This window comes from Grampus griseus (assembly GCF_964374135.1).
Source record: "Grampus griseus genome assembly, chromosome: 14".
In the NCBI taxonomy this organism is placed as follows: Eukaryota; Metazoa; Chordata; class Mammalia; order Artiodactyla; family Delphinidae; genus Grampus; species Grampus griseus.
Window position 1 is genome coordinate 38,024,958 of NC_139008.1, and position 14,596 is coordinate 38,039,553.

The 14,596-nt window shown below is 58.4% G+C and overlaps 2 protein-coding genes across 2 annotated transcripts in view; one reads left to right on the forward strand and one right to left on the reverse strand.

The window, feature by feature from the left end:
- IFT140 (intraflagellar transport 140) overlaps window positions 1-14,596 on the forward strand; it is a 70,541-nt gene that overhangs the window by 39,753 nt on the left and 16,192 nt on the right. The gene's annotated exons all lie outside the window — the stretch shown is intronic.
- On the reverse strand, window positions 154-14,117 carry TMEM204 (transmembrane protein 204). Its single transcript, XM_082670285.1, has 3 exons — window positions 13,308-14,117; window positions 8,487-8,642; window positions 154-869 (listed from the first exon to the last, which is right to left on the reverse strand). The coding sequence occupies exons 1-3, from the start codon at window positions 13,582-13,584 to the stop codon at window positions 625-627; spliced, it is 678 nt and encodes a 225-aa protein (XP_082526411.1). The 5' UTR covers window positions 13,585-14,117; the 3' UTR covers window positions 154-624.

The following is a 14,596-nucleotide window of genomic DNA, read 5'->3' on the forward strand; positions in this document are numbered from 1 at the left end:
CCAGCGCTCTGCCCCCTGGCCTGTAAAATGTGTCAACCCTTCCTCTGACTGCTGACCCACAAAGCTACAGAAGAATAAGCTATATTCCTTCACCACGTGGCAGTGTAATGGATAAACACAAGTTTTAAACCGTGGTAAGAGGTTTGTGTTTTATTTTAACTTAGGAAGATAATCAGGAGTAAATGGACATCACTAACACAGTCCTGTTGTAAAGCCGTAACCATCTGACTGTAAATTCTGAGTCTCTGGAGGAAGATCACGGACAGTTCAGAACTATTCCCTGTGTTCTGCTTTATCAAAGTAAATATGACCCAGGACGCCCCTCTTGGCAGATACAGAATAAATTACTCCTGGGCCAGGGCAGAGAGCGAGGTGGCTGCCATCCCGGACGTGCCTCTCCGGAGCTGGTCTCCAGGACAGGACGTGCGCGAGCGTGAAGTGGGCCGTGGCGGGGTTGGGGGGGTGGGGGTGGGACGCAGCCAGTATGTGGTCACGCCCTGTGTTCGTGTATAACGTAGTGAATGCGTGTCATACATGTGCTCTCATGGGAAGCCGCGCAGGCAGCGCCCTGCTTCTCAGATGGTCCCTGCGGTGGACGGAGCCCCGAGCGGCCTCCCGCCTCCCTCAGCACGGCGACTCCACGTAGTCATTGTCCAGCCCGCGGCGGAAGCGTGCAGTCAGGGAGCGGCTGATGACGATGACGCGGGGGGCCATGCAGTCCTCCCTCCTGTGCAGGACGTTCCAGATGAGCATGGCCGCAGCCAGGGTGGCCAGCAGGCAGGCCCCGATGTTCAGGTAGCAAGACCAGGACAGGTTGGTGTACGGGCCGATTCTGTAGAACGTCACCAGCCCGATGACCAGAACAAAACCTGCGGACGAAGGACAGGGTGAGACAGGGAGCGGGGGAGGCCGCGGGTCCAGCCGTGGGGCCGCTCCCGCTTCTCCTCCCACCCAACCCTGTCCTCCTGGGGCTGAGAGCCCAGCTCCATTCGGTGCTGATGCCTTGGGGTCAAGCTGAATTTTATGGGACTTTTGGGTCTGGTGGCTGTTGCGGGGGCTGTCTACTCAATCCTGACCCTGGATGGTCATAGGGGCTCACGTGCTTCCTGTGACCTGGCAGGTGTCAGGCCACTTCCTTGGCCGCCCTCCCCATGGAGGTGACACTGACACCCACTTCCCCACCCCGAACAGTCCAGCGGTAACTCCGTGGAAGGTCCGCTCTGGCTTATCAACGCCTAATTCATTCAAAGTGAAAGCAAACGCAGATATTTTCTAAGTCTTACCTGGAAACAACTCAGATTTGTATTTAACTTAGTTTGAATTCCTGTTTTTAAGAGTCTTCTTATTCTTAGTGTTTGCTTCCAGAGGAAATATTTTCTTTCAAAACCTGAGACGGCGGAGGGCCTGCACATTCGGGGTGGGGGGAGTGGGGGGGGAGCTGAACTGTGGCTGAATAGACTCGGCTGGTTCTAGAATGTCCCCCTCACCCACCCAGTCCCCTGCGGGTCTCCCTCCGTCCCCTCCTCTCTCCAGGTGACACGGGGGGGTCCAGGACTGTGCACAGCGTCCTGTGTGGACTCAGTTAAGTCGGCCATGTCCCCTCTCGGTCAGCTGTTAATACCGTCACATCGTCATTTCCATAGTTGTATCTTTAAGGAGCTCCAAAGACTTGATTTTATTAGTTCTTACAATAGGAAAACCAGGATTTCGCACCCAAGATCTGTCAGCTAGGCTAACAGGGCACTGATGTTTGAAAGAGTTCAGGTCTGAATCTGGGCTGGAACCCCTGATGGCTGGGATGAGGCAGAGGCCTCACTCCCATCGCCCCATCCCACCCCGTCCTTCTGAGTCTTGTTGAAAGAAGGCACAACAAGCTCCCTGGCTGGCAAAAAATGCCCAAAGACATAGTGAAAACAAGGGAACACATAAAGTACTTTCATTTGCATTACACAAAACACAGGTCCTAACTCCTTCCCTCACTAACGCAAAACTTGGGGGGCACAAAATCGTGGGCAGAGGATGTATGTACTCCTAGCTGGGAGAGAGGAATGCCAAAAGTTTCTCTTTGCCAGTGTGCATGACAAACAGAATTAGTTATTTTTAACAGAAAGGAAGTATTGAGAAGCTTTCCATGTATAAAAAGCTCCACAAAGTACCATAGAGAATTAGCACAGGGATTAGTCACCATCACCATTGTTTAGGACACGACCGGGGCAGTTAAATGTTTAATTCATACTTTCTGGAAGGCGCAGAAATGCTTCCAGAATGCTTGTGTTTCTAGAAAACTCCAGCCTGTGCCCCAGCACTAAGTCATGACACAGCTATTAGAATCGTCAGCGGGCATCACTGCTGCCCTTTGCTCCGGGGCCACGCCAGGTCATACATGATCTGGTTTCCTGAGGAAAGCCAGGAAGCCACAGGGAGTGGGGGACCAGCATGAACAGATGTGCAGATGTCACAGTGCAGGGCAGGTGGAGGGGCTGTAGCGGGCAGTTCGGCCTGGCCAGAGCCCAGGGCAGGAGACGAGACAAGTCCAGGAGGGGCTGGGAGTCCTGTCTGGACCACGCTGGGCCCCCGAGGGCCTTTGTCCTCCTCAGGCATGTTGGGTTCCAAGAAATTGACTCACCCTGGTCACCACAGCAGAGGGTGGGGCTCCCTGGGCCACCTAGCCAAGGGGTTTGATGACTCGGGGGAGTGGGGTCGGAGGAGCAACAGGCCACATGGACCAGCCTCCTGGCCTCAGCACAGATCTGCAGCGTCGTCCATCAGAAGGGAACAGGCGAAGGAACTGGACTTCCGCACAGCCTCCAGGGCCATCGACTATCTGACATGGGGTTGGTTTGCGTCACTGAGAACAGAAGACCTTGAATTTACTGCAAGGCCGTCCAGTGGAGACTTGGGAATTGTGAGACCCCGACCTGGACAGGGCCTGACTGAGGAAAGCACGGGGCATGCCAGCAGGGCACACACATGGCCCTGGGACCCGCGACCCACTCCCAGGACTGCGCCCGAATGAGACCCTGCTTGTCACAGGTCACAGGAAACATGACCGGGACCCCACATCAGAGCATCTGAAATGCGCGTCCTTGGAGACGAGGTGCTGGGCCACGGGCCACGGGCCACGGGGGAGACACAGCTGCTCTGTGCTCGGTTCAGACAGGCCCAGCCAACGGGCGGCCACCACTGACCGGGGCTGGAGGCAGCGCACATGGGCTTCTCGGTGTCACTTGTGTGTCTCCTGAGTCCTTTGTACATAAGGTTCATAGTAAGGCACTTAGAATATTCTAGAAGTGCAACTAACTTTACAGTCTTCTATTAACAAGCACTTCCTAAAGCGTGTCACGACTCTGGCCACGTGCTTCTCGTTGCCACGTTCCCACGGCTGCGCTGGTCGCCCTGTGGAGGCCGTAGAGGACACGCTTTAGCGTCTCCTGGCCGTCAAGACACGCCTGGCCTTGAGTCTTCTCACGCTGCGTGCTGGTCCCCCTGCCTTTCCTGGCACCACCATCCTGAGCTCCATCTGCCTGGTGGGAGGGCGCCTCCCATCCTCCTGTCCTGGCCCCTGAGCGCTCAGTTGGGCAGTCACCCACCTGTTGATTCAGGCGCCCCTGTTTAGGATGAGGGCTGTGGGGGTGAGGGTGGGGGAGGCGCTGCTCCCTTCAGGTGGGGAACACCCACCCACTTGCCAGCGTCAGGGCTACTATGGTTCTTAAGATCACATCGTCCGTTTTTTTGGAAACGGGGCAGGCTGTTGCTTTGTTGCCGTTTTACTCAGCTTATTAACTTCCTCCGTATGTTCAGCTGTACGGCCTACAATGGAGAAGACTCTTTCTTATGTCACAAGATGAAAGAAGTATGAATTCACGTGTGAACAGACAGCCGGGCACAGCCGGGCACAGCCACCCACGTCTGCAAAACCAGCAGGAAGAGTGGTGGGGGTGACAGGCTGGGGGAGCGCGGAGCCTCTTGGAGGGACTTTTTTTTTTTTTGCGGTACGCGGGCCTCTCACTGTTGTGGCCTCTCCCGTTGTGGAGCACAGGCTCCAGACGCGCAGGCTCAGCGGCTATGGCTCACGGGCCCAGCTGCTCCGCAGCATGTGGGATCTTCCCGGACTGGGGCACGAACCCGTGTCCCCTGCATCGGCAGGCGGACTCTCAACCACTGCGCAACCAGGGAATCCCTTTTGCTTTATCTTAGTTCAACTTGGAACACGTACAGTCAGAGAAGGGATATGCTTCCCTAACATAAAAAAAAATACATTTATTCCTGCAGTAGGAAAATACAAAGAACTGACTGGAACAGTGGGCCCAGGGGCTGGGCCGTGGGTGGATGTCACAGTGGGGCTGGCTCAGGGACACGTGGACTCTGCCCTGGGCCAGTGGGGGCGGTGTGGCCTGAGCAGATGCATGGGATGTGGGGACCAAGCGTGTGCCACGCGGCAATGGCGGAAAGCCACAGAGACGCAGAGAGGTAATGGCTGCCTGCGCTGGCTGTGTGGGCACATCCTCCTGAAATCAAACTGGCCTTTTACTTTGATAAGTTTCTCTCGCCACCGCCAGCCTGAAGTGCAGTTTCTCCATTCTCCTGACGTTCAGGTCCCCTTTCTCCTGAATTTTTCAGTGACATCGCTGTTTGTACAGAAACGAATCTAAGGGGAGAGTTTTTAGCAAATGCACGGACTTCTGCACGTGGAGTCAATTCCGTCCTCATGAACTTGTTGTTTCCAAAGCAAACAGTCCCTTTCTGTGAGCCGGCGGCTGTGGCGCTGTAGTTCACAGCGCCCTCTCCTCTATTCCTTCCTGCCGGCTTCCCAGGGCTCCACTGGCGGTCACAGGCCTTCCTCTGGAGTGGCCATCAAGCACACGCAGGACCCACAGGTGGGAAGACCATGTGGCTGAGCCCTGAGCCCTCAAGCATCACACCTGCCTCAGCATCCACAGGGCAGCGCTGGCCAAGGCCCTGGAACATGTACAGAGCACTCGAGGCTCAGCTGTGAGCAGCAGAAGGTGGGGACAAGTGCCTCCCCCTTAGGGAGAGAATCTAGGGAAGGAGAAGGTGACACTCTCCCCAGGGTGCGGGGGCAGGACTGGGCTTGGGAAGTGGGCTCAGAAGACAGGAAAGCGAAGTGTCTGGCCCAAGCCAAGTGCTGCTTTATAGTAAAGCACAGAAAGTGGTACGTTCCTATGAGCAGGTTTGCAAGAACAGCATGATCTCCACCAGCTCACAAGTTGACAAGACAGACACCGTGCATCACCCCGACTGACCTTTGGGACGATAAAGTCAGCCTTCTCACGGCGCGGAGTAAGCGGCCCTTAGGGTGTAAGTTTTTCATCATACGAAAAAGTCTTAGGACTTCCAGAAGTGGAGAGAGAAAGCCTGCAGATGTGAAGCCCACAAGGTCCACGAAATGCCGCTCTTGAAATCGTCCTGCTGGGTCTGGGGGTGGTGGGCCAGGCTGGGGCTGGTGGACAGCTGCTGTGACCCCAGCGAACACAGTGCTTTCACAGGGTGTTCAGTTTATGGGTGGGGGTGGAATAAGGGACTGAAAGGACTTTTTTCAACTTTAAGGTAAATTAAAATCACACTCGGAAAATTCTGCAAAGAAATTGCAAACTATTGCATGCGGTGGCCTGAGTTCAGTAGAGCAAACCCGGTGAAACGGCTGGTAGTCACGCTGTTGCCCTGCAAGAGCAGCGTTTCCTGGGTTCTCCCTGGTGTCTGGGACAGCGTCCTTTGGAGCCACAGCCCTGAGAAGCGGGGGCCGCCCTTTCACAGACCCGGGCTGGGCATCACGCAAGCGTTGTGGAAACGGCCAGAAACGGCCGTGGGATGAATGGGCAAGCGGCCGGCCTCCTGTCTCCTCCCGCTGGGGTGTTGCTCTCCGGCTGGTCCCGGCCTCCTGGGGAATCCGTGTGCTTCCCCCCTTCATGAGCACCTCTCTCCCCCCGCCCACCCTCTGGCCCCAGCACTGGGGACTCAAGGTTCCCTTGCATAACAGGTACCAGCAGGCATTTCCCCCTCCTGGGACAGGATATCCTGGCGCCCTTCAGTCTCTCCCTGACTGTTTAAAACAGACCAGAGCACAGGAAAAAACCTAACTCTAAAATTAGCAGTGTGATAGAAGAAAGGCACAGAGCTATGTTCTGTACTGTTTGTCAATGAAACAAGTCTAAACAGGGCCAAATGCATTTCCTTTTTGGGCACAGCAGACCCACTGGGGGTAACCGTCGGACACCACGGGGAGAGGGGGCCTGCAGAGGCAGAGGGACCATCTGAAGTGCCACAGGTGCTGCTCGGGCCTTCTGGCTTTTTCCGTGGGCCTCTGCCTGTCTGACGGTTTTTGGACAGAACCTGGTCCAACCTTTCCAGAGGCTGTGCTGGCCTGGAAATACTCAGGAAAGCAGCATGTGCCCCCAGCCCCCACTTGGCCAGGACAGCCCCTGACCCCCAGACCTTTGGCAGTGCCCCCCAACCCCCACCGACTGATGCAAGACAGTTTGATTTTAGTTAATGGGGGTTCCCCTGTTTCCATTTTTTTTGTTGTGTTATTTGGAAACAATATTTTGTTCTGAAACAAGAGTTTACAGAAAGTAAGATGTCAGTTTTGACACCAAACCCACAATATTTTTTCTAATAATTCTGAATAAGTGTCTCAAAGAAGTTTCTTAAGAAATGCAATGACAGATTTGATCATCCTGCTAGGAGGAGTTACTTTCAGAATCAAGAGCTGTTACTTTTATTCCTTTAATGCCACTAAAATATCTGTTTCTAATCCAGCTTTTCCAATCACGTTGCAAAATCTTCCACTTCCTTCTTGAAGGGATGGAATTTCAGATGATCCCACGTGAGAGAGGTGGGTGGTTTCAGTGAGGCGAGGAAACTGCTTGATTTACAGCCCTAAGGTCAGCAGAGGGCAGGTGGGTGATTTTCCTACATGTGTGGCATTGGAATGTCCGTGTTTTTCCTCACAGTCCTAGAGGAGGGAGGAGGTGGAGGTCCGAGGTCCCGCTTCATGTACCTGGTTAACTCTCAGAATTGCCCCAGGCAGAGTGGGCATTACCCCATTTTGCAGTTGGGTGAACTGAGGTGTGGCTTTGCCCCGTTCACATGGCTGGTAAGCCGTAGGGCCGGACACAGTTCTGTTCTCCTGACATCAAAGCCTGCCCTCTTTCCTAGGCCTTGGCGACGCCCTCCGTCCTGCCTGGCCACAGGGAAGTGACTGGCCTTCTGTGAACAGGGCCTGTTTCCGAGTCCCACCCGGCACTTTCCAGCACGAGTGCTGCCAGCCTGTCAGCTGCATTCTGGAAATTGTGTTTCTCCAGGACGATGAGGGCCAGGATCCATTATTCCCCAAGTGATTCACTCGTATTTCCTGCCGTTCCTCCCGCCGCGTGTGTTGAAACTGCACCCTCATGGTTGGGACACTGCCTTCTCCACCGAGCCGGAGAGGCAGGCGGTGGGCTGGTGACGTCCTGGCCCTTCCTCTGTCCCATCAGCCACCCATCTGACCTTCCCCATAGGCAGCAGGAAACCTGAGCTCCCAGGTTGCCGTGATCGTTAAACCTGGGCCAGTGAGGCAGGCAGAGGGAGAGGGGAAACCAGCACAGACGCCCCTCCGCTCTCTGGGGTGCCGGGTGGACGCTTTGGGGCTTCCGTGGTCATTGTGCAGAGCCTCCTGGAACAGTTCCATTCATCATCCACGGCGCTGCTGCACTCGCCCTGTGAAGACTACAGTGTGCCCAGGCCCTGCCCCATTTCAGCCTGCAGTCGCCCCCAGAGGCCGAGGTGGCTTCTGGATTGTTTGCTGCTGGCCAAAGCCTCGCTGCTCTCCTCCACACTGCCCCCATCACGCTTTTCTGGCCCTAGTGTTGCATGTGCATCCCTGTGTGCTTGGCGGGGTCCTCCACGCTTTGTCTGTGCTTCTTACAGGAGGGCCCTGCTCACCCCAGCCGGGCCCCAGGAAGCTGCATTTATAACCGAGCATGCAGGTCGCCGGCTGGGAACCATGTGTGCCCAGAACTCCCCGTCTGCTAACCGTTAGCCAGGAAGGCCATGGAGGCAGGCAAGGGGTCAGAAGGGCGCCCCCCTCTGCCCATGTGCCCAAGTGCCTGCAGCAGGCTGCTGCACCCTCATGGGAGGAGCGTGAACCCAGGCTGCCTGCCACACAGGCTACAGAGGGGCAAAGAAAACACCAGATGCCGAAGACTTTGGAAAGCAAAGCAGGTCACCGTGAGCCTCAGCACCTTGTCTTAGATGGGAAGGGCCAGGAGGCCTTGAGCAAACAGACAGAAACCCATCTGGTTGCACCTCAGTGCTCCGCCCCTGTGTGTATTTCTGTTTTGCTGCTGCCCACAGTGACGGGTGGGATGGGAGCGTGACCCACAGGGGTCACCATGACTTTAGAAGCCACAGCCAACCTGCCAGCCCTGACAGGAGCTGGGGATGCGGCTGCTCAGCCTGGCCGGGACCCGGGTGAGGATACTTACTTGCCAGCTGGAACGCAGCGGCCATGGCCTCCTCCCAGCACTGGGAATCGGGTGACATCAGGGGCAGGCCCGTCAGCCCCAAGACGAAGGTGAGCTGGCCTGCGGCAAGTGCCGCCGTGGCCACCAGGTTGCAGGCTCGCATCATGTCGAACTGCACTGTGAGGGGCCGGAGGGAGAAAAGCAGGCGGTCAGCACGGGCGAGACCGCTCGAGACTGGGCTGCCTGCCCCTCCCGGGACTCCTCCCTCCGTCTCAGCGAGTCTCACCACTCCCTTCCCAGCCCCCACCTGCCCCTGGTCCTTGAGCAAGGCATTTGGAGGCTGTGCACACAGGGCAGAAGAAGGATGGGGCAGCCCAATGCTTGGACTGCAAAGGTGGGGGCCATGGAGGTATCATCAAGGGGCCATCAGGGGAGTCAATTTTCCCACCCATGTGCTGGAGGGCAAAGCCATCCACCATGAAGTCAGGCCCCTTCCCTGTGGTCCTTCCATGCTGTAAAAGTGCCCCCCGCCCCCCAGGCTTCAAGTGCAGCGCTGTCTGATTCATGCTCTGCGGGCAGGTGGCATTCACATTTAGCGCTTGTGGAGTCCAGAGTCTCGTGGGGGCGTTGTGCCGCTTCCTGCCACGGAGGGTCAGCTCCTCCTGCCCAGGGGTCTCGACCTGCTGCTTCCCGCTGGCCTCCCTCCTGCTGTCCGGAGCTTGAGGGGTTTCACCCTTCCCAGATCCCAGGCCTGGCTCTGGACTGTGGTGCAGGAGCCTCGGGCTGCTGCGAAGTCAGAGCAGCCCTGAGGGTGGAGGGGCAGAGGGCTTCTGGAAGGAGAGCCTGGCACTGAGGGCCAAGGAGCATTCCCAGGCAGACGGATGGACGGACGGCGCCTCTGCCAGGGCTTGACGCTGCCTGTGACACTCTCGCCTGCTCCTTGCGCGGCCGCACATGCTCCGTGGACCTCACTGCCGGGTGACCGAGCGCTCATGTTCTGGGTTCTGTAGTCTTCAAAGTTACCACAAAGCATAGCTGCAGTCGCTGGGAACCCTGACCCTTTAAAACTCAGGGAGACGAGGAGCCGGGGGTGGGCGGTGCAGCCTGGTGAGCGCAGGGCTTCTGGCAGTGGTGTGGCAGCAGCTCCGGAGCAACTCAAAGAAAGGACAGAGGCTGGGCCGGAGAACAAAGTGGGCTCCCCGCACACAGGCTCAGACCCCTCCTCTCCCCCAAGGCTGGGGCGGCAGGGCTGCTAGCGCTCGAGATTTACAGAAACCTTCCTGGCTGCTCATGAGGTCTCGCGTCCCCGTGACCACACGTGGGAGCAGGAGGACACACGGCTTCTCTGTCAGCACGGGGGCTCCGGTTGCTCGGGCCACAGACTCTGGAACACCAGCTGGCTTCCCATGGAGGCTGCTGTTCATCACACTCTTCCTGCCTTTTTCACGCTGTTTTCTTTGCAACAATTTTTACCCTTCAAACGCCCGTACAGAAGGTCCTGCTACTCTAAGAGGTCATAGAGTTTGGAAGTGGAGGTGGCCTCAGAGATGAGGGCTGTTAAAACGTGATGGGTGTTCACAACACAGGGCAGAACCTGGATCCATTCTGGGCCCAGGAATGTCCTTCCGGTTCCGGGGCCCAGCCTCACAGGCAAGGAAAGACGTGCACCAACGGGCTGGCCATGCTGGGAGTGTCTGCGCTGCAGTGTGTTGGTGCTGGCACCACGAGGCCCTGCCCTCCCGGTGGCCCCAGTGGCTCTGAGCACTCAGGCCCATGCCACACACCCTGGCAGCAATCCACCCTCCAAGCATTCGAGCTGGGCCGCTGCCTAGTACCCAGTTGCCCGAGGCTGTAAAGGCTGAGGTGGCAGACTCTCCCCTTGGCCATGCCCCCTTTCCCAGCCACCCAGAGGGGACCAGTCCTCACTAGCACCCACCAAGCCTGGACGTTTGACGGGTCCTCACACTTGCTGTGTGCACGGCCTGGGCAGCAGCACTGGGCTTTGAGGAGCCATGAGAACGTGGCCGTGAGTGTCTGCTGGCTGGACAGTCGCTGTGCCCCTTCCCACCCCAGTGCCCTGTGAGGCTGCCTCCCAGGAGACAGCAGCGGTCACCCCAGGAGATTTAATTACGTGTTTATTCACATCCCCCCTGGCTTCAGGGTAAGGACACAGGTGCCCGACAGAATACACAAAACTTAGAGAGATGAAAAGTGGCAGAGAGAACGGGGGCCAGAAAGCAAGACTGACCCCGTCCTGGGCTGTGAGGTACCTCCAGGCCCCCACCTGATGAGTAACAAAAAATCACAGCCGCCGCACACGCCCAGTGAGCCAGCGTGGGGAAGGGCCTTGTCCTCGAGGACGGGACCTGGCGTGACATGGGGGCAGCTGGAGGGCCTGACCCAGGGTCGTCCCCTGACCCAGCATGCTCGGGACACCCTCACTAGAGCTTGTTACATTGGGGGACGGTGGTGTTGGCCCAATGTGCCAAGTGGCTCTGGCTCAGCTCTGCGGGCTCTGCCAGGACTTGGGCACAGAGCCGGCAGGAGCATGGCTGCTGTCCCTGAGAGCTGCCCTGGCCACCTGCATCATGTCTGGAATTCTAGGGTGAAGCAACACGAGTCTCGCCCCCTCGGTACCCCCACACGGGGCTCGGGATGGACAGACGGAGGTGATTCCATGGTCGAGGCCACCCACTCCTTCTCCCTGTCCCTAGCCTGGCTGGAGGCTGGACCATCGGGGGCGAAGCCTGGGCTGGGGTTTTGCATGAGAGCTGATGAGACTGGGAGCTGGTTTGATTGAAGGGGGCAGCCCAGAAACCAGGCCAGAAGCCCCCAACTCTGGAACCCCCAGGGCAGCAGTGCTCCGTCCCTGGGAGTTGGTGAGACATCTGCCAGCCCCTCTCCCTGGTCTCAGCCTCGTTCACGAGAAGCTCCAAAGACATTTCCCTTGTTCTGGGAAAACCTCTGATGCTCAGGGCATCATTAAAGGTCAGCTGCCACAAATGCCGTGTTATGGCAGGAGGATGTTTTAAAAGTTGTTCAGGGGACTTATCAGGTGGTCAGGGAGGGACAGCAAACGAGGGCAGGTGAGCGGGGCGCTCGGAACATGCAGCAGGGTGGCTGTGCGGTCTGGAGGCAGAGAGCGTCCCGGCCTGTGTCTTCCTGGCCTGACCTGACCCGACGCGGCTCAACAAGGGGGCGGGGGGGACGGATGCCCGGAGGGGGCACCTGTGCGGCATTGGAGGCCTTGAGCCCAGGGCAGGGGCTGGGCTGACGTGGGGCCTCCCCCCGGGGTGGGGGGTTGCTCTGTGGCGGGGGGTGGGGGGCGTGCAGTGCACTTGTGGGGTGGGAGAGGCGTGGCCTGCGCGGAGCCCACGCTAGAGCCCCAGTCACTGGCTTTCACTGCTCCTCAGGACAGACCTAGAGCCCAGAGGGACCAGTCTGACCGGCAGGTCACAGCGACCCAAGTTCAGCTGACCTACCCAGCCCCCCACAGGCCCCTGATCTGAGAGCTCACAGAAGCTCATTGATTCATTCAGGCTCTTCGCCCTTTTTTGTTTGTTTTGTTTTGTTTTTTTGCGGTACGTGGGCCTCTCACTGTTGTGGCCTCTCCCATTGCGGAGGACAGGCTCCGGACGCGCAGGCTCAGCGGCCATGGCTCATGGGCCCAGCCGCTCCGCGGCATGTGGGATCTTCCCGGACCGGGGCACAAACCCGTGTCCCCTGCATCGGCAGGCGGACTCTCAACCACTGTGCCACCAGGGAAGCCCCGCCCTTTTTAAGGGAGGTTGTGGCTCTCTGCTTGCAAAGGGGGGGGGCGGGCTGGCAAGCCAGCCACTCCCGATGAAAGACACCCCCAGGCTGTGCTGCGAGGGGGTCCACGTGCAAAGATGGGTTCACATCCCCTCGGGGACCTGAACGGAGCCACACGCCTCCTGCAGCCTCAGTCTCTTTGCCTGTGAAGTGGAGGCAACATCCCCCCACTCCCATTCCCTCGTGGGTCAGGATTCTGAGGGCCATCACGCCTGAGTTGAGTGAGGCGTGCCCTCTGGAGCAGCCAGCAGAGGCCTGGCCAGAGCCACGTTTTCCTAAGGACAAGTGGTGTATTCAGAACAGGTGATGTGGTCTACATGTTAGACTCTTGTCTGCAGTTTTAAAGGGTCGTCACTGGGGAGACCTTTGCCCATCGGCTGCTGTTGCCATGTGTCTACACATTAGGTGACAAGCGTTTTCATATTTATGAACCTTCCTTCCCGTACACTCAAACCCTACCCCCCTTTCAAAGTCAAGTTCCCACCTTTCAGAGCTGTAATGGACCCTGTGCCGGATGTGACAAACCAGACAGGACCACTGGGCAGAAGGGAGCCAGGCCCCTGCTCGCAGGAGTCGGCTCTTCTCTGCCCTCTGAAGGCCATCAGTCTCCCAGTCTCTCCTGGGCATCCCACCTACAGGCGGTTCCTGGAGCGTCTCCCTCTATGCTGCCCACTGCATTAACGACCCTGACAACTGTGGAATGAAGTCCAAACCCAGCCGCATGTTTTTAAGCTTCTTGTTTATTTTACTCATTAACAATCTTTATTTTCCACCAGGAAAAACATATTTTCCTTGCTTTGGTTAATGTATCCGTACTGTAGCTATGCATGACGGCAGAGAGAAAGCCCCCTCCTGCACAGGAAGAATACTGTACCAAAGGGGCCGGAGCAGGGTGGGCTTGGAGCTTGGGGCTCGCTTGGGTCCCCAAGAGCCAAGGTTGCCCCTGTGAGCAGAGCACCCATCACCCGTCAGCAGATGTGCCTGCATCCACAGCCGCTTTAAAGGAGGAAGGAAAATAAGCAGACTTACGTTTGACGGTGCCTCGCGACTCCTGGAAGCCCGCCGCCTCGGAGCCCCAGCCCAGGGCCTCGCAGTCCCGCGCGTCCGCCTGCCCGGGCCTGGCCCCCAGGCTTGGCCCTCCCCTGGCCCTGTCCAGCCAGCAGGACCGCCACAGCCCCACGCTCCGCCTGCGCCCGTCCTCCAGCGTCTGGTACACCCAGTTGGGGGTGAAGGCCGCCGCGTTGTTGAGAATGAGAGAGACGAGGGCCACCAGCACGGCCGTGGCCACCACTTTCTGGACAGTCATTGCGGACTGCGGTGCCGTCCCCTTGTCGTGGAGAAAGTCCCAGTCGGTCAGCTGCTGTCACCAGGGGTGGCTAGAGGACATCACCGCTCATGCTTGGAGGTGTCAGGAAGGCCCATGCGACAGGTGCGGGGGCGCCCGCCTCGCGGCCCTCCTTACCCTCCTTCCTGCACCTGGAGCAGGGCCAGGCCTGAGCTGAAGCCTTCCGAGCTGCCCATCCCGGGGAGGAAGCAGGGGCACCAGCGAGAGTCCAGAGTCGTGAGCGCGCCGTCTTCCTGGGAGGAGGAGGAGGCGAAGAGAACAGAAATCACTTGCAAGGCAGGCAGCAACGCGGGGTGCCTGGGCCTCACTCTCAGGACCAGTGCGGAGCAGGGCTCTGAGCAGGGCCGCTGGGAGCAGCGCAAGTGAGCCACTGGGGCCTCCGCTGCCTGAGCCCCTTCCCGGTGCCTCCGCCACCCAACAGCTGGTCCTGGAAAGCAAACGGGTTGCTGCAGGGATGCGCGTGCGTGTGTGAGTGAGTGTGTGTGTGCCTCGCGCCTGCGTTTTCCCCCTGTCTCTCAGCAGAGAGGAAATGGTTGTTTTTGAGGCTGTTTTTGGTGAGCTGGAGGGCGTAGCCAACTGCAACAAATAGCAGCCAGACACTAACAGGATGTGTTTCCTGATAGGAAAGGCAGGGGGGCCTTCTTCTGGAGGCCTGCTCCGGGACCCTCCCCCGCCCTCCCCACCTTCCCTGAAAGTGGAGGCCAGGGATGCCGGCCTGGCAGGCCCACAGGCCCCGCTGTCTGCCTCGACCCGGTGGCTCGGGGCAGGCAGGGCGCTGGTGACCAGTCGCCCACCTTGGGGACTGGGCGTCCCCCAGCCATCGGTCACTCCCCCAGCATATGGGTGCCACGCACCCATAGGTGCACAGCAGAGAAGGGCCAGTGTGGTGGGGAGGCCCCCTGGACTCCTCCACCTCCCAGCTGAGACCCTCACCCATACTTGGAGACCCGCCAGAACAGGCCATCGTCCTTGA